General features: G+C 42.6%; 1 protein-coding gene across 1 annotated transcript; it reads left to right on the plus strand.

Moving 5' to 3' along the window:
* The first annotated feature begins 926 nt into the window (after positions 1–926).
* On the plus strand, positions 927–24,468 carry LOC106584423 (transmembrane protein 59). Its single transcript, XM_014169742.3, has 8 exons — positions 927–1,257; positions 2,884–2,989; positions 3,765–3,859; positions 9,300–9,452; positions 20,976–21,081; positions 21,658–21,778; positions 21,899–22,016; positions 23,780–24,468. Exons 1-8 carry the CDS (start codon positions 1,093–1,095, stop codon positions 23,936–23,938), a joined length of 1,023 nt encoding a protein of 340 aa, XP_014025217.1. The 5' UTR covers positions 927–1,092; the 3' UTR covers positions 23,939–24,468.
* The last annotated feature ends 1,088 nt before the right edge of the window (positions 24,469–25,556 follow it).

Here is a 25,556-nt window from a genome sequence, read left to right on the forward strand (position 1 = left end):
CTGATTTGGCTCAAAGCAGTAATATATCAGACCATATACCACGGGTATGACCAAAAAATTATTTTACTGTTCTAATTGCATTGGTAACCAATTCATAATAGCCATAAAGCACCTCGGGGTTTTGTGGTATATGGTCAATATACCACAGCTAAGGGCTGTATCCATGCACTCCATGTTGAGTAATGCGTAAGAACAGCCCTTAGCCATCTTAGATTGGCCAGATACCCCACCTCCTCGTCAGTGGCGGTTCTAGACCATTTCAACTGGGGGGGCCAAGCTGGGGCCAGTTGTACTGTTAGAGGGGCCAGTTACATTAGACGTTATTGTTTTCATATCGTTTTCTTCACTGCATTGCAGGCATTAACAGGCAAAATACCATGTTCATAATCATCATAGTTGCCACTGTCTAATAACAGATGTAAAAAAAAAAATAGTTATGTAAAAATTATTTCATACTCCACATTTTGGGGGGCCACAAGGGGGTCCGTAATTGTTGTCACAGGGGCACTGCCCCCCCCCCCCCCCCCCCCCCCCCCCAGAACCGCTAGTGCTCCTCGTGCCTTAATTAGTTATCTATTGAATTGTGATGTTTTAGTTACCAGTTGAATTGTGATGTTTTGCCTACATGAAACATTGTTAGGCCTATTTTCCATGTCATTAGACAATAGGATCATTATTGCAATAATTGAATCGCCTTCTCTTATTTACAGAAGCCTTGTAAAAAAAGGGGAATGAATGATAACGATTATCTTACAGACTGGTTAAATAACAGATAGACTATATCTAAGTGAAAATAGGCTACTGTCTATTTTATTTTCCCATGATGTAGACATTCCATCATGCAATGTATGAATTCTAGCAGTGGGCCTATGCACTGCAGTGAATTTGCACTGTGGAGTGCAGAGCGCACAAAGAGGGGGCGCGCAGCAGCGTGAGCGTGATGGTTTTTGGAGTGACGACACCACAAAACCATAGCACAATATTACCGAAGCAGATAGAAATCGGGTTGAAGCGTCATCCATCTGAGAAGCTCAGAGTACACTAAAAGCGCCAGTGTTCGCCCAGACTGTGGTGATCAAATCCGGCTTTAAAATGCTTCAGTTCGGCTGCAGGGTGTGCGGTGTCTCCGCCGTCGTCTCGCTGCTTCTGGCGGGGCTGGCAGCTGCGTCTTCTGATCTATTTGACAATCAACTAGGCGACATCAATTACTGCAAAAAGCAATGCCAGATCACCGTCAAAAACAAAAGCCCAGCTAAAGTAAGTGATACTTGGAAACTATAGGCTACATACATAATTCATGCATAGCAGAAAAGCAGAATATATTAGGTTAAATATAAATGTGACAGAAAAGTATATGTTCGTGCTTGAATAACTGCCATAGTAAGTGCTTACATTTCGACGACTGTATACGAAATTGAATACGGTATATCGAATATCGATAGATGTCCCTTTAATCTTTAAATTGTGACAATCTCTTGTAAATGTAATATGGTCAATCCGTAACGAAGGCCCATCATTTTACTAATTGGAATGCTTATCCTAATATCGCGACATCAGTACGCAACGCTACCTATCTTTATTTCAAGAAGTGAGTGGAAATTATCTTGGACAATTAGGCCGAAATGATCGTTTTATGACGCATTCTCACAGCTCTGGTCCTCCACTATCCATATAGCCTGGCTACTCCACCTACTTCATCAGGATTTATTTACACAATGTCTATTCATTAGATAATGCCTGGATGTTCATATTAAATCAAGTCATAAAATCGCTTTGAGGGCACCGGACCAAGCAGATGGTAGCCTATTCTCTAATAGAGTCTATTGCACTTGCATGGTTTCCTGGTTGCCTCATTGTGAGCTGAAATATGTATTTGTCCATGAACCACAATATGCAGGATATGTAAATAATAGCTAAATGATTACAATATCCATGTTTAAAACATCTTAAATTATGTAACATGTGAAAAATAATTGTAGCTTAGTAATGTATTAGTGTCTGTCTCTCGGCAAGGCTGTTATTTTCCCACCTACTCATCGCCTCAGCTCTGCCCAGGTGTGGCTCAGACATCATGCAGGGCGGAGCAGAGCAGAGCAGCAAAATGGATCACCATGAACTATGCGGAATACCTGTTGTCAGAACACTGCACCAGCCTATAGGCCCTAATGTATGCCTTTGATGTGCGCATATTATTGGAACCGATTAGAACCGTCGTGACAAATAGTGCTTGAACAGATGTTGAGAGTTTATTTTATTAATGATGGGACTGTAATTGCCACTGTGGAGTAAGAAAATAAATACCTATACAAAGGAACCGTAAATCCTTGGCCAGAATAATGTCCCGCTAGACACACAATGAACACGGAATAAAGCAGTTCATTGAAACGATTATACGCATGATACTGTAAATACGCCAGTAAAGTAAATCGTCGGACAGGGGTCGTCGGAACATGGGGATCTCTTTGTCTATCACGTTCCCGTGTCAGTCGCTTGGGGACGCTGTTTAGTTCTTCTGTATTAGAACCAGGCTTGGAGAAAACTGTGAGCAAGTGATTGTAATTCTTCACTCATCACAACATTCCCAGGCATTTGCAATATTTTACATTTACATTTAGTTATTTAGCAGACACTCTTATCCAGAGCAACTTAGAGTTAGTGCATTCATAGCTTCGGTGAGACAACCACATTTCTCAGTTCATCTTGTGTCTCAACTTGTGCCTATAACACCTTAACTCATTTGACATATCTATTAGAAAAATTGAAATCCAATTGAAATCCCTCTATCAAGTTATACATTTGCTTAAAGTACATTGTCATGGACAATGTAACATTTTCTGTGGTCATAGCATATTTAGCTCCTATGTTTTTATTTTGATCCTGAAGGACTCCATTTTGAATGCCTGTCACCGTGGTTGCCGTCTTTACTCCATCTGTCAGTTTGTGAATGGAAATGCCGGCTTCAACACCAGCAGAGAGGAGTGTCAAGGAGGTAAGGCAGCCTGACTCACAGGGTGGGGTCTCAATGAAGCCAGGTAGATACTACAGGGCAGCCTATCACTAAGAGCAGAGGTCCTACCTGTGATCCACTTCAAGATGTTGTTATAGTACTGTTACATGACTTTGACCCTGGGTTTTATCTTTGCAGAGAACTATCCCAAGCTGTGCTTCAAAGCCAGAAAGCACGCTTAATTTGTTAGTAGGCGTTTCATGTGCCTGTGCCAGGGCCAAATTACATTAAAGTCCTCCTCCAGTCTCATTTTCACCTCATTTAACACCTGATTTACTTATAAGGCACATTTCAATAGGTGGTGCAGGTCAGATATAACATGGCACATGGCACATTGTTCCTCTAATGTTCCTTAACCAACGGGGGAGGCTGCTGACATCACATCACATTTGAACATCAGACCAACTCCTTTTTTTCAACACTTTGTGTGTGTACTATACTGTAGTTATACTTAGGATATCGCTTTTCAATAGTAAAAGTTCAAAAGTCATGTGTTTGTGTGTGGCTCAACTGAAGCTGTGCTTGTTTGTTGAACATGCTGTGATCTGCTATCCTCCTTGGTCCAGGCAGCAGTTGCCCAAATGTTCTGATATGGATGACTGTAGGGAGGGGTGAATAGGGATGCAATGACAGATGCTGTATTTTCTCCCCCCTATCTGTTTATCTTGTCTCTCTGTCCTTTCTCTCCTGTGCCCTCCCATTTCTCTCCCCCTCTCTCGCTCTCTCTCTATCTCTCTCCGCCTCTCTTTCTCTGTAGCCTGCCAGGAAGCTTACAGCAAGCTGCTGGAGCAGGAGGCATGCAGCACCGGCTGTGCCAGCCAGCCCTCTGAACCTGAGATCAAGAGGAGGAAGGTGAGCATGGTCACTCCGTAGGAATTCAGTAAACACACACACACACACACACACACACACACACACACACACACACACACACACACACACACACACACACACACACACACACACACACACACACACACACACACACACACACACACACACCCGTATACACCCTCATACATTCACACTAGCAACAGTCATCAAAATTGTTATAAGGTTTTAAGGCCATGTACCACACACTAATAGGGATAAAAAAAAAATCTTAATCATATCACAATCAACTTTTACCAGTTGAATGTAGACACAAATAATATACGTTTTTATATTAAAATGTTTCAGAAATATTGAATCAAAATATGCAAATGTGGCGATGTCTCATTATTGATTTATGTCCATTTTAAAGTGGTTAAAATTCATAAAAATTATGATATACATTTTCATCAAGATTTTGACATTTTTGTGTTTACTTTTTGAAAATACTAATATTAATAATGGACCAAAATACCAACAAATCTTAAAATTGATAGCTCGAACAGGTTTTGAGAAATGTTTGCATATTTATTAAAAAGAAAAAACTGAAATACCTTATTTACATAAGTATTCAGACCCTTTGCTATGTGATTCGAAATTGAGCTCAGGTGCGTATTGTTTCCATTGATCATCCTTCAGATGTTTTTACAACTTGATTGGAGTTCAAATTCAATTGATTGGGCATGATTTGGAAAGGCACACACCTGTCTATGTAAGGTCCCACAGTTGAAACCCCCCCAGAAATATCACATTTACATAAGTGTTCAAACCCTTTACTCAGTACTTTGTTGAAGCACCTTTGGCAGCGATTACAACCTCGAGTCTTCTTGGGTGTGATGCTACAAGCTTCGCATACCTGTATTTGGGGAGTTTCTCCCATTGTTCTCTGCAGATCCTCTCAAGCTCTGTCAGGTTGGATGGGGAGCGTCACTGCACAACTATTTTCAGGTCTCTCCAGAGATGTTTGATTGAGTTCAAGTCCGGGAACTGGCTGGGCCACGCAAGGACATTCAGAGACTTGTCCCCGAAATCACTTCTGCGTTGTCTTGGCTGTGTGCTTAGGGTCATTGTCCTGTTGGAAGGTGAACCTTCGCCCCAGTCTGAGGTTCTGAGCACTATGGAGCAGGTTTTCATCAAGGATCTGCCTCGATCCTGACTAGTCTCCCAGTCCCTTCCGCTGAAAAACATCCCCACAGCATGATGCTGCCACCACCATGCTTCACCTAAGGGATGGTGCCAGGTTTCCTCCAGATGTGACACTTGGCATTCAGACCAAAGAGTTCAATTTGGTTTCATCAGACCAGAGAATCTTGTTTCTCATGGTCTGAGAGTCTTTAGGTGCCTTTTGGCAAACTCCAAGCGTGCCTTCATGGCCACTCTACCAGAAAGGCCTGATTGGTGGAGTGCTGCAGAGATGGTTGTCCTTCTAGAAGGTTCTCCCATCTCCACAGAGGAACTATGGAGCTCTGTCAGAGTGACCATCGGGTTCTTGGTCACCTCCCTGACAAAGGCCCTTCTCCCCAGATTGCTCAGTTTGGCCTGGCGGCCAGCTCTAGGAAGAGTCTTGGTGGTTCCAAACTTCTTCCATTAAAGAATGATGGAAGCCACTGTGTTCTTGAGGACCTTCAATGCTGCAGACATTTTTTTGTACCCTTTCCCAGATCTGTGCCTCAACAGAATACTGTCTCGGTGCTCTACGGACAATTCCATCGACCTCATGGCTTGGTTTTTGCTCTGACATGCACTGTCAAATGTGGGACCTTATATAGACAATGGTGGAAAAAGTACCCAATTGTCATACTTGAGTAAATGTAAATATAGTTAATAGAAAATGACTCAAGTAAAAATGAAAGTCAACCAGTAAAATGCTATTTGAGTAAAAGTCTAAAAGTATTTGGTTTTAAATGTACTTAAGTATCAAAAGTCAACGTAATTGCTAAAATGTACTTAAGTATCAAAAGTAAAAGTAAGAGTATAAATCATTTCAAATTCCTTAGATTAAGCAAACCAGACTAGAGGTCGACCGATTATGATTTTTCAACGCCGATACCGATTATTGGGGGGCCCCAAAAAAAAGCCGATACCGATTAATCGGCCGGTTTTTATTTCTTTATTTGTAATAATGACAATTACAACAATACTGAATGAACACTTATTTTAACTTAATATAATACATCAATAAAATCAATTTAGCCTCAAATAAATAATGAAACATGTTCAATTTGGTTTAAATAATGCAAAAACAAAGTGTTGAGAAGAAAGTAAAAGTGCAATATGTGCCATGTTAGAAAGCTAACGTTTAAGTTCCTTGCTCAGAACATGAGAACATATGAAAGCTGGTGGTTTCCTTTTGACATGAGTCTTCAATATTGCCAGGTAAGAAGTTTTAGGTTGTAGTTACTATAGGAATTATAGGACTATTTCTCTCTATACGATTTGTATTTCATATACCTTTGACTATTGATGTTCTTATAGGCACTTTAGTATTGCCAGTGTAACAGTATAGCTTCTGTCCCTCTCCTCGCTCCTACCTGGGCTTGAACCAGGAACACATCGACAACAGCCACCCTCGAAGCACCCTAACCATGCAGAGCAAGGGGAACAACTACTCCAAGTCTCAGAGCGAGTGACGTTTGAAACGCAATTAGCGCGCACCCCGCTAACTAGCTAGCCATTTCACATCGGTTACACCAGCCTAATCTTGGGAGTTGAAAGGCTTGAAGTCATAAACAGCGCAATGCTTAAAGCATTGCGAAGAGCTGCTGGCAAAACGCACGAAAGTGCTGTTTGAATGAATGCTTACGAGCGTGCTGGTGCCTACCATCGCTCAGTCAGACTGCTCTATCAAATCATAGACTTAATTATAACATAATAACACACAGAAATACGAGCCTTAGATCATTAATATGGTCGAATCCGGAAACTATCATCTCGAAAACAAAACGTTTATTCTTTCAGTGAAATACGGAACCGTTCCGTATTTTATCTAACGGGTGGCATCCATAAGTCTAAATATTCCTGTTACATTGCACAACCTTCAATGTTATGTCATAATTACGTAAAATTCTGGCAAATGAGTTCGCAACGAGCCAGGCGGCCCAAACTGTTGCATATACCCTGACTCTGCGTGCAATGACCGCAAGAGAAGTGACACAATTTCACCTGGTTAATATTGCCTGCTAACCTGGATTTCTTTTAGCTAAATATGCAGGTTTAAAAATATATACTTCTGTGTATTGATTTTAAGAAAGGCATTGATGTTTATGGTTAGGTACAGTCATGCAACGATTGTGCTTTTTTCGCAAATGCGCTTTTGTTAACTCATCCCCCGTTTGGCAAAGTTGGCTGTCTTTGTTAGGAAGAAATAGTCTTCACACAGTTCGCAATGAGCCAGGCGGCCCAAACTGCTGCATATACCCTTACTCTGTTGCAAGAGAAGTGACACAATTTTCCTAGTTAAAAGAAATTCATGTTAGCAGGCAATATTAACTAAATATGCAGGTTTAAAATATATATACTTTTGTATTAATTTTAAGAAAGGCATTGATGTTTATGGTTAGGTACACGTTGGAGCAACGACAGTCCTTTTTCACGAATGCGCACCGCATCGATTATATGCAACGCAGGACACGCTAGATAAACTAGTAATGTCATCAACCATGTGTAGTTAACTAGTGATTATGATTGATTGATTGTTTTTTATAAGATAAGTTTAATGCTAGCTAGCAACTTACCTTGGCTTCTTACTGCATTCGCGTAACAGGCAGGCTCCTTGTGGAGTGCAATGTAAGGCAGGTGGTTAGAGCGTTGGACTAGTTAACCGTAAGGTTGCAAGATTGAATCCCCGAGCTGACAAGGTAAAAATCTGTCGTTCTGCCCCTGAACAAGGCAGTTAACCCACCTTTCCTAGGCCGTCATTGAAAATAAGAATGTGTTCTTAACTGACTTGCCTAGTTAAATAAAGGTGTAAAAAAAGTAAATAATAATCGGCCAAATCGGTGTCCAAAAATACCGATGTCCGATTGTTATGAAAACTTGAAATTGGCCCTAATTAATCGGCCATTCCGATTAATCGGTTGACCTCTAAACCAGACTGCACAATTTTCTTGTTTTTTAAATGTACTTATAGCCAGGGGCACACTCCAACACTCAGACATCATTTACAAACTAAGCATGTGTGTTTAGTGAGTCCACCAGATCAAATGCAGTAGGGATGACCAGCGATGCTCTCTTGATAAGTGCTTGAATTGGACCACTTTTCTGTCCTGCTAATCATTCAAAATGTAATGCGTACTTTTGTGTGTCAGGGAAAATGTATGGAGTAAAAAGTGCATGATTTTCTTTAGGATGTAGTGAAGTAAAAGTAAAAGTTGTCAAAAATATAAATAGTAAAGTATTGTACAGATATCCCAAAAAAGCTACTTAAGTAGTACTTTAAAGTATTTGTTCTTAAATACTTTACACAACTGTATATAGACAGGTGTGTGCCTTTCCAAATCATTTCCAATCAATTGAATTTACCACAGGTGAACTCCAATCAAGTTGTAGAAACATCTCAAGGATGATCAATGGAAGCAGGATGCACCTGAGCTCAATTTAGAGTCTCATAGCAAATGGTCTGAATAGTTATGTAAATAAGGTATTTCTGTTTTTTAAATAAGCAAACATTTCTCAAAACCTGTTTTTGCTTTGTCATTATGGCGTATTGTGTGTAGTTTGATGATAATTGTTTTTATTTAATACATTTTAGAATTGTCTATAACAAAATGTGGATAAAGTCAAGGGGTCTGAATTCATTCGAATGCACTGTATCTAAACATACGTTACATTGTTTGCAAGATCAGACATAATATCACTATAATCTGTGTGTTCATTTTTGGAAATTGCTTTTTATTTCATTGCATCTAATTTGTAAACATTTCAACTGTGTTAAATTATTACTTTTTAAAATTTCACAAAAAATGAGCACTCATCAAAATAAAGTGATCTTCTCTTTCTTGAAATGTAAGTGTTGAGACGGTACGTTAAATCCCAGGCCAAGCTTTAGCGTTCTTATAGATTCAACGGAAAGACAATGTATTCCACTGAGCCCATTTCAGCCATTACTGTGGTGTGTTTGATAGGTCATTACAAACATTTACACGGTCGTAAGGTTAACGGGAAAAAGCGACAGGCACAAACAAGAGTATGAAGTCTCAATAATAAAATTAAAGTAATAAATCTAGCGAGATTTAAGTGACAAGTGGATTTTGCACCCCTCAAACGACGAGGAATGTGCGTTGGATTTCCACTCTCTCTTTCACATCCACTTTTACACGCTCCCCTTTGCCCCCCACACACCTTCACACTCTCACTTCACATGACTTTGCCATATTAAATAAATTCACCTAAACTCAACAGTTCCACCTTTTATTACCTGCAGTTGAAGGCCATGGCCCACCGTCCCATGCCCCCCTCCGTCATGGACACCGTGTCCAGCTGGTGTAACGACATAGTCAGCTCTGCTCAGAGCTTCATCTCCTCTACTTGGACCTTCTACCTGCAGGCCGACGACGGCAAGGTGCTCGTCTTCCAGGTAAGACACTGTCAGAGTGCGGCAGACAGGACTCAAGTTTCACAGAACTCAGTGACTCTTAGGGGCGCTGTGATTAGTTTTGGGAGTGTCTTTCACTCCAGGGTACAGCTGTAACTCAAACTTCGGGGGCTACAAAGGTGAACTTGCCTCAGACATTAGGGGGAAAGGGTGTGGGATCAGTACTCTACATATTTACTTTATCGGTGATGGCTAAGTCAAGACAGGCTGGCTGAATATAGAAGTACAACAGAGATCTGTAAATCCATAAAAAGAGACGTGGTGAGACAACATGAAATGATGAAAACAACAGTCTTCGTGATTATTTTTCTTTAGCCTTAGGGGTGATGGGTGGATGCGTGTGTTTAGTGGGCATCACAGGCTCTGAGCTGGCTGCCACACGCCTGCGTTTAGTGGGCATCTGGCTGACTGCCACCCTCTTGACAGATTGACTGGGGGTAAAGAAACAAAAAAACACTAAGGCTGAGGGACAGCTGAAAGAGAAGCCAAGCCACCGCTGCAATACTAATCACTACTGCAGATGTTCAGAATGAGTGGGTTCTGCAGAGCAGAGGGCTGGGTAGGAAGTCAGGGTGTATGGACTCAGTTAGGAGAACCATGGTGACTCGTAGCCTTAGGCGTGATACAAAACATACAGGAAAAAGTTAAGAGACCCACTGTGGTAGCAGTTTATCCACGTTATGTAGCAGTTTTAGTAAGTTCCCAAAGAGGGCCATACAAGGCAACACAGTGCACTACTGGAGCTGAAGTGAATCGGACCAAACAAATTGATTATCAAGTTCCTCTGAGTTTAAGAGTTAGTGTGAGAGCCACCTTGTGGAATGAATGGCGCTTGATGCAATGTTCAGTATAAGAAGTTTATTTGGGCAAAGGGATTTCTATTTGAAATAGTTCACAGTGGAATTACTTGTGCTCTCCTTAGGTTAATCAGTCATTTGAAAAAATATGACTTTTACTTCACTAAGCAGCAAATGTAGGTGTATTTTGCTGAGGTGATACCCAAAACAACGCTCTATTTCCAAGAGTTATCTAGGCTTTAGCATACAGGGCTAATGTGGTATTGAGTCACACAAACGTCTGGAGATTGATACCTGGTCCATTACTTTTAGGATTTAGCTCCGAGGGCTAACATAGCACACAAAGACCATCTGGGTTCTATATCAATGTGGGATAAACACTCATATTTCCAAAAAGTTTGTGCATTTGGATGCAACTGTGATAAGAGCAGCTTCTCTGATTGCTCCAGGCAAGCCACCTGTGTCTGAGGGAGGTGGTCTGAGTCCCAGTCCCACAAGCGTCAGATTCTCCCTTCCTCAGCTCCCTTTAGCTGTCTCTCAGAGATTGGGCTGAGTTCCAGCTCTGGGAACATCCATACCTCTCCTGCCCACATTTGACGTGGGTTAAGTGGCAGCCTCCTTCTTAATCACACTTATTCATGCCATCCCAGCCTCCGAGTGTTTCAGGAGTGCTCCTCCAAGGTAATCAGGGAGAATCAAGTGGTTTCCTCTGGGCTGAGCGGGAGTAAACACAGCCGACGTGGCCCTCTCATCACTGATTGGGGAAGAGCGCTTGTTTGGAAATGGGGTTGGAGTCTTGTTTAAATTCTTTCCATGTCCAATATGCACACTATGCAGGGTCCCCCCTTGAAGGAAACAGGGAGATATGTACATATATGAAATCCCCCTTCCTAAAAAGAAAGTGACCCCAAATAACCCAAAAATACCAAATAAGGGAAGGGAGATAGTTCATTTGGAAAAGGATCCCTCCTCCCTGTTGCTTTCTGTGTCTCTATAACCAGAGCACCTTTGACATTCTGTGCCATAATGCATGACAGATGTATATCAGGAGGCAGGCCTACTTTTACTGATGGCAAGATCTCCCCAGTCGACAGCCAATAACTACTAACATCCTTAGATGTTCACTCTTCTCTTCCTGTTGCCTTTCCTCCCAATGTTACATCTGGATCCAACAGATAAAACTGGTTGTGAAATGACTTTGAAAATAACAATAGTTTTGTCTGAATATCTATGACCTTTTGTAAGACCAAGCCTTATTGTCTACCACATACACTGAGTGTACAAAACATTAGCAACACCTGGTCTTTCCATGACATAGACTGACCAGGTGAATTCAGGTGAAAGATATGATCCTTTATTGATGTCACTTGTTAAATCCACTTCAATCAGTATAGATGAAGGGGAGGAGACAGGTTAAAGAAGGATTTTTAAGTCTGGGGACAATTGAGACATGGATTGTGTATGTGTGCCATTCAGAGGGTGAATGGGCAAGACAAAAAAGGTTAAAAGAAAACATGGGAAGTGCCTTTGAACGGGGTATGGTAGTAGGTGCGAGGCGCAACGGTTTGTGTCAAGAACTGCAACGCTGCTGGGTTTTTCACGCTCAACAGTTTCCCATGGTATCAAGAATGATCCACCACCCAAAGGACATCCAGCTAACTTGACATAACTGTGGGAAGCATGGGCCACCATCCATCCCTGCAGAATGCTTTCGACACCATGCCCCAACGAATTTAGGCTGTTCTGATGGCAAAAAGGATGACATACTCACTGCATGTCATCTCAGTTAAAGAACTACATCGGGCCAATTTATTTTCTGCTTGTTTCGTTTTCTCTTTTTTGTTTGAGATGTGTTTTGAGTCTAATGAACTCAATTTCATTGACCTGTAGACTAGTCAAATACTGACTGGTAATTTTTCTTTTCTGTTTTCATAACTATTGACTTATGTCATTAAATCTGATCTATTTTCCATCAATGAAGAGAGGATAGGCTGATCAGATACTTTGCTTATTTGTTTTGGTGCTACAGTGAGACATTCCAACTTCTTAAAGGCTAGTTCTATTGATCAGCTGATATGTCAGAATCCCTCACCAGCAAAGAGTCTCCTCTTAACTCCAATACAAATAAAATTAAATAAAAGTTTATTGGTGCCGTATAAAGATTTGCAGATGTTATCGCAGGTGCAGCAAATGCTTGTGTTTCTAGCTCCAACAGTGCAGTAATACCTAGCAATAAAAACAACAATACACATATAATCCAGAAAAATACAAAAATATGTTGTATAGGATGAGCCATGACTAGAATACAGTGTATTCATATAAAGTGGGTGAAACAGTATGTAAACATTATTAAAGTGACCAGTGTTCAATGACTATGTACATAGGGCAGCAGTCTCTAAGGTGCAGGGTAGAGTACCGGGTGGCAGCCGACTAGAACAGTGACTAAGGTTCAGGGCAGGGTACCGGGTGGTAGCCGACTAGAACAGTGACTAAGGTTCAGGGTAGAGTACCGGGTGTTAGCCGACTAGAACAGTGACTAAGGTTCAGGGCAGGGTACTGGGTGGTAGCCGACTAGTAACAGTGACTAAGGTTCAGGGCAGGGTACCGGGTGGTAGCCGACTAGAACAGTGACTATGGTTCAGGGCAGGGTACCGGGTGGTAGCCGACTAGAACAGTGACTAAGGTTCAGGGCAGGGTACCGGGTGGTAGCCGACTAGAACAGTGACTAAGGTTCAGGGTAGAGTACCGGGTGGTAGCCGACTAGAACAGTGACTAAGGTTCAGGGAAGGGTACTGGGTGGTAGCCGGCTAGTAACAGTGACTAAGGTTCAGGGCAGGGTACCGGGTGGTAGCCGACTAGAACAGTGACTAAGGTTCAGGGCAGGGTACTGGGTGGAGGCCACTAGTGGTGACTGTTTAACAGTCTGATGGCCTGGAGATAGAAACTGGTTCTCAGTCTCTCGGTTCCAGCTTTGATGCACCTGTACTGTATCCGCCTTCTAGACGGTAGCAGGGTGAACAGGCCGTGGCTCGGGTGCCTGAGGTCCTTGATAATCTTCTTGGCCTTCCTGTGACACCAGCTGCTGTAGATGTCCTGGAGGGCAGAAAGTGTCAAATTAAATCAAATTAAATTTTTCTTGTCACATGCACCGAATACAAGTGGTGTAGACTTTACCCTGAAATGCTTGCTTATGTGCCCTTCCCAACGATGCAGAGTTTAAAAATAATAATAGTAACACAAGAATGGAATAAAATAAAATACACAAGAATGGAGCTATATACAGGGAGTACCTGTACCAGATCAATGTGGAGCTATATACAGGGAGTACCTGTACCAGATCAATGTGGAGCTATATACAGGGAGTACCAGTACCAGATCAATGTGGAGCTATATACAGGGAGTACCAGTACCAGATCAATGTGGAGCTATATACAGGGAGTACCTGTACCAGATCAATGTGGAGCTCTATACAGGGAGTACCAGATCAATGTGGAGCTATATACAGGGAGTACCTGTACCAGATCAATGTGGCGCTATATACAGGGAGTACCAGTACCAGATCAATGTGGAGCTATATACAGGGAGTACCAGTACCAGATCAATGTGGAGCTATATAAATCAAATCAAATCAAATCTATTTATATAGCCCTTCGTACATCAGCTGATATCTCAAAGTGCTGTACAGAAACACAGCCTAAAACCCCAAACAGCAAGCAATGCATGTGAAAGAAGCACGGTGGCTAGGAAAAACTCCCTAGGAAAAACTCCCTAGAAAGGCCAAAAACCTAGGAAGAAACCTAGAGAGGAACCAGGCTATGAGGGGTGGCCAGTCCTCTTCTGGCTGTGCAGGGTGGATATTATAACAGAACATGGTCAAGATGTTAAAATGTTCATAAATGACCAGCATGGTCAAATAATAATAATCATAGTAGTTGTCGAGGGTGCAACAAGCACGTCCGGTGAACAGGTCAGGGTTCCATAGCCGCAGGCAGAACAGTTGAAACTGGAGCAGCAGCACGGCCAGGTGGACTGGGGACAGCAAGGAGTCATCATACCAGGTAGTCCTGAGGCATGGTCCTAGGGCTCAGGTTCTCCGAGAGAAAGACAGAAAGAGAGAAAGAGAGAATTAGAGAGAGCATATTTAAATTCACACAGGACACCGGATAAGACAAGAGAAATACTCCAGATGTAACAGACTGACCCTAGCCCCCCGACACATAAACTACTGCAGCATAAATACTGGATGCTGAGACAGGAGGGATCAGAAGACACTGTGGCCCCATCCGCTGATACCCCCGGACAGGGCCAAACAGGATTTTTCACATTGTAGGATTTTTAATGAATTTATTTGCAAATTATGGTGGAAAATAAGCTGTGGTACCAGTACCAGATCACTGTGGAGCTATATAGAGGGAGTACCAGTACCATATCACTGTGGAGCTATGTACAGGGAGTACCTGTACCAGATCAATGTGGAGTTATATACAGGGAGTACCAGTACCAGATCACTGTGGAGCTATATACAGGGAGTACCAGTACCAGATCAATGTGGAGCTATATACAGGGAGTACCAGTACCAGATCAATGTGGAGCTATATACAGGGAGTACCAGTACCAGATCAATGTGGAGTTATATACAGGGAGTACCAGTACCAGATCACTGTGGAGCTATATACACGGAGTACCAGTACCAGATCAATGTGGAGCTATATACAGGGAGTACCTGTACCAGATCACCGTGGAGCTATATACAGGGAGCACCAGTACCATATCACTGTGAAGCTATATACAGGGAGTACCTGTACCAGATCAATGTGGAGCTATATACAGGGAGTACCAGATCAATATGGAGTTATATACAGGGAGTACCTGTACCAGATCAATGTGGAGCTGTATACAGGGAGTACCAGTACCGGATCAATGTGGAGCTATATACAGGGAGTACCAGTACCAGATCAATGTGGAGCTATATACAGGGAGTACCTGTACCAGATCAATGTGGAGCTATATACAGGGAGTACCAGTACCAGATCAATGTGGAGCTATATACAGGAAGTACCAGTTCCAGATCACCGTGGAGCTATATACAGGGAGTACCTGTACCAGATCAATGTGGCGCTATATACAGGGAGTACCAGTACCAGATCACTGTGGAGCTATATACAGGGAGTACCAGTACCAGATCAATGTGGAGCTATATACAGGGAGTACCTGTACCAGATCACCGTGGAGCTATATACAGGGAGCCAGTCTCGGAGCTGTCTCGGAGCCTGTTTGCCAGACGGTAGCAAAGTGAACAGTCTATACTTGGGTGGCTGGGGTCTTTGGCAATTTTTTGGGCCTTCCTCTGATACCTGATATAGAGGTGGAGAGCCCTACGAATGTGGATGGTGCAATTGCTGTACTAGGCGGTGATACAGCCCAACAGGATGCTCTCAATGGTGCATCTGTAGAAGTTTGAGGTTTTAGGGTCCAAGACAAATTTCTTCAGCCTCCTGAGATTGAAGAGGAGTTGTTGCGCCTTCTTCACCACGCTGTCTGAAGGGATCATTTCAGGTTGTCAGTGATGTGCACTCCTAGGAACTTGAAGCTTTTGACCGTCTCCACTGCGGTCCCATCGATGTGGATGGGGATGTGCTCTCTCTGCTGTCTCCTGTAGTCCACAATCAGCTCCTTCGTTTTATTGACGTTGCGGGAGAAGTTATTTTCCTGGCACCACTTCACCAGGGCTCTCACCTCCTCCCAGTAGGCTGTCTCACCGTTGTTGGTAGTCAGTGTTACTGACAGTTAACCTGTCTGTCTATGTCGTTGTTTTTGTTTGAATTGTTTCTGTGTTCGCCATGCGGGGGAAATGGTAAGACAAGCGGAACTACGTGGCTAAGAACTGTTGTAACAGGGATTATTATCGTAGCAACACACTTTTGGAGTGAAGGCAATTCCACACTGTGTTAGCTAGGTTTTTCGTGTCTTCGGTGTAGTTCGTAACGGTTGAAACGTGTATGTTAGGATGGTAACGTTGTAATAATTTAAATATGAAGTGTGAATTCATGCCAGGAATAAGAAGTGTGAAGTGTTTTATTTCCTCTCTTCTGTAATAAGCAGCCAATGTATTTTTCCTTTATTCATGTGTTTAATCTGATACTGTTATATCTCCGGCTAAACTGTTTTTATGTATGTAAGCACTTCAGTCATATCAAGCTAATAAGTCACTCATAAGACAAGAAAGTTGTAAGAGTGTGCTTAACTGTATTTTCATTTACTTTATAGTTCTCACAGAAAGGTGATAATTCTGACTAAAACTACAGAATAAAACCGGCAGTTAAAATCAAGGAACACTTGTGCTCGTGGTTACTGGAGGGAGCTACAATCAGGTCTGCCACTGTTGTCGTCACCACAACCTGATCTTATAGCTTCACTTAGGAATTTGCCGTAATTGGAGGAACGGCGATTTCTTTTTACCCTTTAATTCAGCGTGGTTACAGTGTTAATTCTGCGTGGTTACGGGGTTAAAACAGAAACAACTCAAAGGGTTAAGTGTAGGTATTAATTCCGAGTGGTTAAGGTTAGGGCTATGGTTTGGGGAAGACTTAAAACATCATGTACTCTCCCTGCTTGCTAGAGAATTGTAAACTGCTGTGGCGCAATCATCTAAGCAGCGCACTCTGGCTCTGAGCCTAGTGCTCTGCCATCATTGTTTTGGGGTGGGGGGGAGCCATATATTGACGTCCTCAGAACCTTTTCAAACATCCGAAATCGACGGTTCTTTCTTGTGACCAGTCTGGTCAGCAAACTTGATGATTGAGTTGGAGACGTGCATGGCCACGCAGTCATGGGTGAACAGGTAGTATAGGAGGGGGCTGAGCAGCACGCACCCCTGTGGGGCCCCCGTGTCGAGGATCAGTGTGGTGGAGGTGTTGTTACCTACCTACACCACTTGGGGTCAGTCCGTCAGGAAGTCCAGGACCCAGTTGCACAGGGAGGGATTCAGACCAAGGGCCCTGAGATTAATGATGAGCTGGGAGGGCACTATGGCTTTGAAAGCTGAGCTGTAGTTGATGAACAGCATTCTTACATAGGGCAGTGCAATGCAATAGTGACTGTGTTGTCTGCGGGTCTGTTGGAGCGATATGCGAATTGTAGTGGGTCTAGGGTGTCAGGTAAGGTGGAGATTATATCGTCCTTAACTAGCCTCTCAAAGCACTTCATGATGACAGAAGTGAGTTCTACGGGGCGATAGTCATTTAGTTCAGTTACCTTTGCTTTCTTGGGTACAGGAACAATGGTGAACATCTTTAAGTAAGTGGGGACAACAGGCTGGGATATGGAGAGATTGAATATGTCCGTAAACACTTCAGCCAGCTGGTCTGCACATGCTCTGAGGACACGGCTTGGGATGCCTTCTGGGCCGGCAGCCTTACTGGATCATTGCCCTCCCCCGCCTTTCCTTCGGCAAAACAGATCACGTCTCCATTCTGCTCCTCCCCACCTATAGGCAGAAACTTAAACAGGAAGCTCCTGTGGTAAAGACTGTTTAACGTTGGTCTGACCAATTGGATTCTATGCTTCAAGATTGTTTTCATCATGCGGACTGGGAAATGTTCCAGGTCGCCTCTGAGAATAGTATCAACGGAGACGCGTATGCAACTATGGGGCAAAACAGACGTCTTTGGCTTAGATTGTTGACAACATGTAAACTACACTGAACAAAAATAGAAACACAACATGTAAAGTGTTGGTACCATTTTCATGAGCTTAAATAAAATATCCCAGAACATTTCCATATGCACAAAAAGCTTATTTCTTTCACATTTTGTGCACAAATTTGTTTACTTCCCTGTTAGTGAGCATTTCTCCTTTGCCAAGATAATCCATCCACCTGACAGGTGTGGCATATCAAGAAGCTGATTAAACAGCATGATCATTACACAGGTCCACCTTGTGCTGGGGACAGTAAAAGGCCACTCTAAAATGTGCAGTTTTGTCACACAACACAATGCCACAGATGTCTCAAGTTTTGAGGGAGCGTGCAATTGGCATTCTGACTGCAGGAACGTCTAGAGAATCGAATGTTCATTTATTTTCCATAAGCCACCTCCAACGTCGTTTTACAGAATTTGGCAGTACGTCCTACCGGCCTCACAACCGCAGACCACGTGTAACAACGCCAGCCTAGAACCTCCACATCCGGGTTCTTCACCTGCGGGATCGTCTGAGACCAGCCACCCTGACAGCTGATGAAACGTTTGCACAACTGAAGTATTTCTGCACAAACTGTCAGACACTGTTTCAGGGAAGCTCATCTGCGTGCTCAGCATCCACACCAGGGTCTTGACCTGACAGCAGGTCGGCTTTGTAATTGACTTTAGTGGGCAAATGCTCACCTTCGATGGCCACTGGCACGCTGGAATAGTGTGTTCTTCACGGATGAATCCCGGTTTCAACTGTACCAGGCAGATGGCGTATGGCGTAGTGTGGGTGAGCAGTTTGCTGATGTGAACGTTGTGAACAGTGCCCCATGGTGGTGGTGGGGTTATGGTATGGGCAGGCATAAGCTACGGACAATGAACACAATTGCATTTTATCTATGGCAATATTAATGCACAGAGAGACCATGACAAGATCCTGAGGCCCATTGTCGTGCCATTCATCTGCCGCCATCACCTCATGTTTTAGCATGATAATGCACTGCCCCATGTCGCAAGGATCTGTACACAATTCCTGGAAGCTGAACATGTCCTAGTTCTTCCATGGCCTGCATACTCACCAGAAATGTCACCCATTCATCATGTTTGGGATGCTCTGGATGGATGTGTATGACAGTGTGTTCCAGTTCCCGCCAGTATCCAGCAACTTCGTACAGCCATTGAAGAGGAGTGGGACAACGTTCCAAATTCCACAACAGCCTGATCAACTCTATGTGAAGGAGATATGTCACACTGACTGGTTTTCTGATCCACGCCCCTACATTTGTTTTAAGGCGTCTGTGACCAACAGGTGCATATCTGTATTCCCAGTCATGTGAAATCTATAGATTAGGACCTAATGAATTTATTTCAATTGACTGATTTCCTTACATGAACTTTAACTCAGTAAAATCTTTTAAATTGTTGCATGTTGTGTTTCTATTTTTGTTCAGTAACTTTTTTTGTCTCCAATGTTTATTGAAAACATAAAGACATTTGCACAATGAGCACTTGTTGTCTCAAATACATCGTTACAGTTGTTGATTAGCGAGCTAGTGGGTTTTTGACATATTAGCACTGACATGAAATCAGTCAAAACACCTCAAAACAAGATGGAACTAGCTGAAATGAGTCACTTGCGATTCCCCACATGGCAGTTTATTGTCATTGTTGCTAGCTATCTGGTCATCCAGAAAACAACTTTTCCCCCATTGAAAGTGCGCATCGTTTTCATGACTTTGTCAGCTAACCCATCTATACACTGACTCGGTAACTGGATTTATCAGGAATTGCATAGAGGATGTTGTTCCCACTGTGGCGATTAGAATTTATCAAAACCAAAAAACGTGGATAGATGGCAGAATTCACACAAAACTGAAAGTGTGAATCACCGCATTTAACCATGGCAAGGTGACTGGGAACATGGAAGTGCAGACCAGCTACGACCTCTGTAAGGCAATCAAAGAGGCAAAACGGCAGTACAGGAACAAAGTGGGGTCGCCATTCCACGGCTCAGATACGAGACGTATGTGGCAGGGACTCCAGACAATCCCGGATTATAAAGGGAAGGCCAGACACTGACGCTTTGCTCCTGGACGAGCTAAACGCCTGCTTCGTCCGTTTAGAAGAAAAGAACATCACTCCGCCGACGCATACATCGATCCCCTTGCGGTCCTCCTGCTGCTGAGAGCGCCGAGCGCTGATGCTGCCTCCGTCTTGTTGTTGGGAAAGGTTCAGTAGAGGGTAACCAAAATCCTATTTTAATGAGTTCTCCAGGGTAAGCCAGAAACACTGTCCCCATAATGAAAGGCACAATAATGCCTCTGCCGAGAGAGCTGTGTGTGTGTGTGTGTGTGAGTGTGTATACACACAGGGATTAAGTCTGTCTTCACACAAGTGATGCACGTTCGCTCACGTACTGTAGGACACTGTTTTTAAGGCCTCTTTTCAGACACTTTCTCCAGTCAAGTGGTCTTTTCACTCCCTTCAGAGAGGGTAAATGGTGGCGCTCTTGAGCCAATCGGACAGACTCCGCAATGGGCAACAAGGGTGTCCTTTAATGAAGTAAGAGAGAAAGAAATGCTGATTTAAAACTCCACTGGTGTGCCAAAGAACAATCCATACAATCTGCTCATTAGAATCTACACCTGAACTGCTATTATAAGGTGTGAATAGGTGATTACATTTTTGTACTGTTTGGAAGTCCTTCTGTCTTCATTTTACAGATGGCTGAGGTATACAGTGCCTGGCTTGCAACAGAACACATTATGTGAAAATACAATGTTCTCCTATAATGAGCAAGTCCTCTTTTTGTTTGAGTTAATTTGGCAGTATTCTCTATACCTAAGTCTGCAGGTATGTCTATTTCTCTCTATCGTTTAGTTGTTCATTGAGCATTGTTAGTCCAGCCTTCATTATGGTTTAACCTCACTGTGTTAAACAGATCATTTTCTGTCTCTTTCTCAGTGAAATTACTGCATGTAATTTCTAGTTCCTGAATTGACTTTGTTTGTTGTTCCTCCCAGAGCCAGCCGGAGATTGAGTACACTTTGCCGGAGCTGCAGGCTCCCCGCTCCAATGTGGCAGACAAGCCCTGGCCGCAGATTCACTCCCACACACAGAGACCCCATGGTGAGACCCCATGGTGGCATGCAGCTCTGTCACACACTGACACCCATAATGTACAAAACATCATAAGACCTGTAGGACAGGGTTCCCCAACTTGTGGCCTGTGGACCGAATTTGGCCCGGGGGTGAATTTATTTGTTTAATTTGCAAAAACAAAACATAACTCGTTTTTCATTGCTGGACATAAAAGACTGTCAAAACACCAGGAAATCAGCTCCAAGTTATTTTAATTTTGGAAATTTGTTCTCAAGTATTTCCATGCCGAAATAGAGACGTGATCGTATCCCAATGTAAACAACGTTTGAAATTATAATGTTTTTGTCAAATACTATATCCGTTTGTGCTTCTTGCACATTTGAAAATGATGTTCCGGCCCCCGGATCATCTGCTGAAGAAAAATGGGCCCGCGGCTGAATGTAGTTGGGGACCCCTGTTGTAGAACATATAGTATACAATGCATTAAAGGAGGATTACATTGAATTGATTATGCTTTATTGATCTCCAGAGGGGTGAAATTAGGTTACATTTGTTACACTTCCTCATAAAGTCTGTTGCTCATTAGTATTGACCTCTGTGCAGGTGTGAAAGGACATGGGGAGAAGGTAGCAGCCAAGGCGGGAGGCAAGGGCAAGCACCCAGCTGTCCAGCAACATACGGAAGACCCAACCGCTGAACATGACTTCCTGGGATGCATGTCAAGGTGAAGAGATATTGAACAAGAATAGTCATCTGTCCATATCAACCCATTTGGGCCCTCTGATTTAGAGGTCCTCTGAGTTGTATTGCCTGTATCATTACCTAATCCTCCCCTTTCTCTCAGGCGCTCTGGACTGCCTCGTTGGATATTGGCTGCCTGTCTCTTCCTGTCCATCATGGTGATGTTGTGGCTGAGCTGTGCCAGCCTTGTCACTGCACCAGAACAGCACATCAAAACACAGGTAAACACATTGGTCATAAAACTTTATCTGATTTTCATCTAAGTCACAACAATAGACAAACACAGTCTGCTTAAACTAATAACACACAAACAATTATACGTTTTCGTGTCTTTATTGAACACACCGTGTAAACATTCATAGTGCAGGGTGGGAAAAGTATGTGAACCCTTGGATTTAATAATTGGTTGACCCTCCTTTAGCAGCAATAACCTCAACCAAACGTTTTCTGTAGTTGCAGATCAGACCTGCACAATGGTCAGGAGGATTTTTTGACCATTCCTCTTTACAAAACTGTTTCAGTTCAGCAATATTCTTGGGATGCCTGGTGTGAACAGCTCTCTTGAGTTCATGCCATAGCATCTCAATCGGGTTGAGGTCAGAACTCTGACTGGGCCACTCCAGAAGGCATATTTTCTTCTGTTGAAGCCATTCTGTTGATTTACTTCTGTGTTTTGGGTCGTTGTCCTGTTGAATCACCCGACTTCTGTTGAGCTTCAATTGGCGGATAGATAGCCTTACATTCTCCTGCAAAATATCTTGCTAAACTTGGGAATACATTTTTCCGTTGATGACCGCAAGCTGTCCAGGCTCTGAGGCAGCAAAGCAGCTCCAAACCATGATGCTCCCTCCACCATACTTTACAGCTGGGATGAGGTTTTAATATTGGTGTGCTGTGCCTTTTTCTCTCCAAACATAGTGTTGTGTGTTCCTTCCAAACAACTCAACTTTAGTTTAATCTGTCCACAGAATATTTTGCCAGTAGCGCTGTGGAACATCCAGATGCTCTTTTGCATACTTCAGACGTGCAGCAATGTTTTTTTTGTACAGCAGTAGCTTCTTCCGTAGTGTCCTCCCATGAACACCATTCTTGTTTAGTGTTTTACGAATCATAGACTCGTCAATAGAGATGTTAGCATGTTCCAGAGATTTCTGTAAGTCTTTAGCTGACACTCTAGGATTCTTCTTAACCTCATTGAGCATTCTGCACTGTGCTCTTGCAGTCATCTTTGCAGGACGGCCACTCCTAGGGAGAGTAGCAACAGTGCTGAACTTTCTCCATTTCTAGACAATTTGTCTTACTGTGGACTGATGAACATCAAGGCTTTTAGAGATACTTTTGTAACCCTTTTCAGCTTTATGCAAGTCAACAATTCTTAATCTTAGGTCTTCTGAGATCTCTTTTGTTCAAGTCATGGTTCACATCAGGCAATGCTTCTTGTGAATAGCAAACTCGAATTTTGTGAGTTTTTTTTCTAGGGCAAGGCAGCTTTAACCAACATCTCCAATCTCGTCTCATTGATTGGACTCCAGGTTAGCTGACTTCTGACTCCAAATAGCTTTTGGAGAGGTCATTAGCCTGGGGGTTCACATACTTTTCCCAACCTACGTACACTGTAAATGTTTAAATGATGTATTCAATATAGACAAGAAAAACACAATAATTTGTGTGTTATTAGTTTACGCAGACTGTGTTTGTCTGTTGTTGTGACAGATGAAGATCAGATCAAATTTTATGACCAATTTATGCAGAAATCCAGATAATTCTAAAGGGTTCACCTACTTTTTCTTGTCACTGTATGTTGTCTTGCAAAAAAAAATGTTTTTATGATATGTTAGTGCTTAAGATCCCGGACGGCATCTTTAATTGTTAACTCACTCAGGTGTTATCTTAATTGACATGTGTTTACCTGTGCAGGAATTACTCCTAGAGACAATGGGGAAATGTCTATCGATTTGAATGAATAACAAATTCCTTTTTCCAGCTGAGCATCAACGGAGACAAGGAGTTTCTTGATGACGTCCAGAAGGTCAACCCCTACTATCTGACCCCTGTGATTGCTGTAGCCATCGACCAACCAGAGGAGAGCGAGGAGGCAGGACCACTGCCAGTCAAGGTTGACATCAACAAGACATCTCTCTAGGGGACCAATGGGATAGGATCACTGCTTTCTGGGGTAACCATTTCGTAAAACCTCCCTCAGTAAAAGATGGAGAACAGAAACACACCTACACACACACCAGATTTTCTATACATGCATGGCACCATCTCTTCACAACAGGTTTGTCCCATCTTTCTCTAGCGAGTCTGCCCATCAGATGTTAGCCTGTTGTGCTTGTCTCTGTGTACAATACTGATTTCGTAGATTCATGCTGTCCATTGTTAAACCTCACTAAGAGCTTCGAGATCAAGTTGTCACCACCTTCTTGTACCTATCATTTTATACTTGACACTGCAATTTCTTAAGGCTTATTTAATAGACAGTTTAACTATTAAATGTAACTACTTAGATCTGCCTGTGAGAGAGTTAAGGAGAACATGTGAATGAGCGCTGAAAGCTTTCCAAGCTTTTGATGTACAAGGGGAAAGAGAAAGGACACACAGGGATTCAAATTGAAGGTGAATAACTGTTTTCCTCATGCTCTTACAATACTTTTGGAATTAATTGGTGACTTGCAGAGAAAGAAAAGCAATTGAGATGTTCAAAATGTTTTGAAAGGTGTCTTGTGAATGCTGCAGGAGACAATAGCTACCAGTGTTTACCTTTGATGCTGTGTTTGATGTGTTTGAGTTTGACTGATGTCAACTGTGAGAAGCAAATATACATTATACATCTCATTTTCCTCACACTGAATGAAAGAGAATTCTCAGATCAGATTAAAACCTCTTAAGAATTGGCCACTTTTTTCCATTTTTGCCTAAAATGACATGCCAAAATCTAACTACCTGTAGCTCAGGCCCTGAAGCAAGGATGTGCATATTCTTGGTACCATTTGAAAGGAAACACTTTGAAGTTTGTGTAAATGTTAAAGGAATGTAGGAGAATATAACACATTAGATCTGGTAAAAGATAATACAAAGGAAAAAAAATGGGGGTATTTTTTTTTGTACCATCTTTGAAATGCAAGAGAAAGGCCATAATGTATTATTCCAGCCCAGGTGCGATCTAGATTCTGGCCACTAGATGGCAGCAGTGTGTGCGCAAAGTATTAGACTGATCCAAGGAACCATTGCATTTCCATTCAAAATGTTGTATCAAGACTGCCCAAATGTGCCTAATTTGTTTATTAATAACGTTTCATGTTCAAAACTGTGTACTCTCCTCAAACAATAGCATGGTATTCTTTCACTGTAATAGCTACTGTAAATTGGACAGTGCAGTTAGATTAACAAGAATTAAGCTTTCTGCCAATATCAGATATGTCTATGTCCTGGGAAATGTTCTTGTTACTTACAACCTCATGCTAATCGCATTAGCCTACATTAGCTCAATCATCCCGCAGGGGGTCCACCAATCCTGAAGAAGTTTTGAACACTCCATTTCATTGAATTCATACATTTGGCAGACAAAGGAATTGCGCTCAAATTATGTTGGCTGGGTGTGAGTGTGAGTGTGAGTGTGTGTGTGTGTGTGTGTGTGTGTGTGTGTGTGTGTGTGTGTGTGTGTGTGTGTGTGTGTGTGTGTGTGTGTGTGTGTGTGTATTTACGCGTGTTTGCGTGTGTTTGAGGAAAATCAAAACAGTGCTTGGTGTATGTATTTA

This window comes from Salmo salar, chromosome 23 (genome assembly GCF_965601325.2).
Source record: "Salmo salar chromosome 23, fSalSal1, whole genome shotgun sequence".
Taxonomy (NCBI): Eukaryota; Metazoa; Chordata; class Actinopteri; order Salmoniformes; family Salmonidae; genus Salmo; species Salmo salar.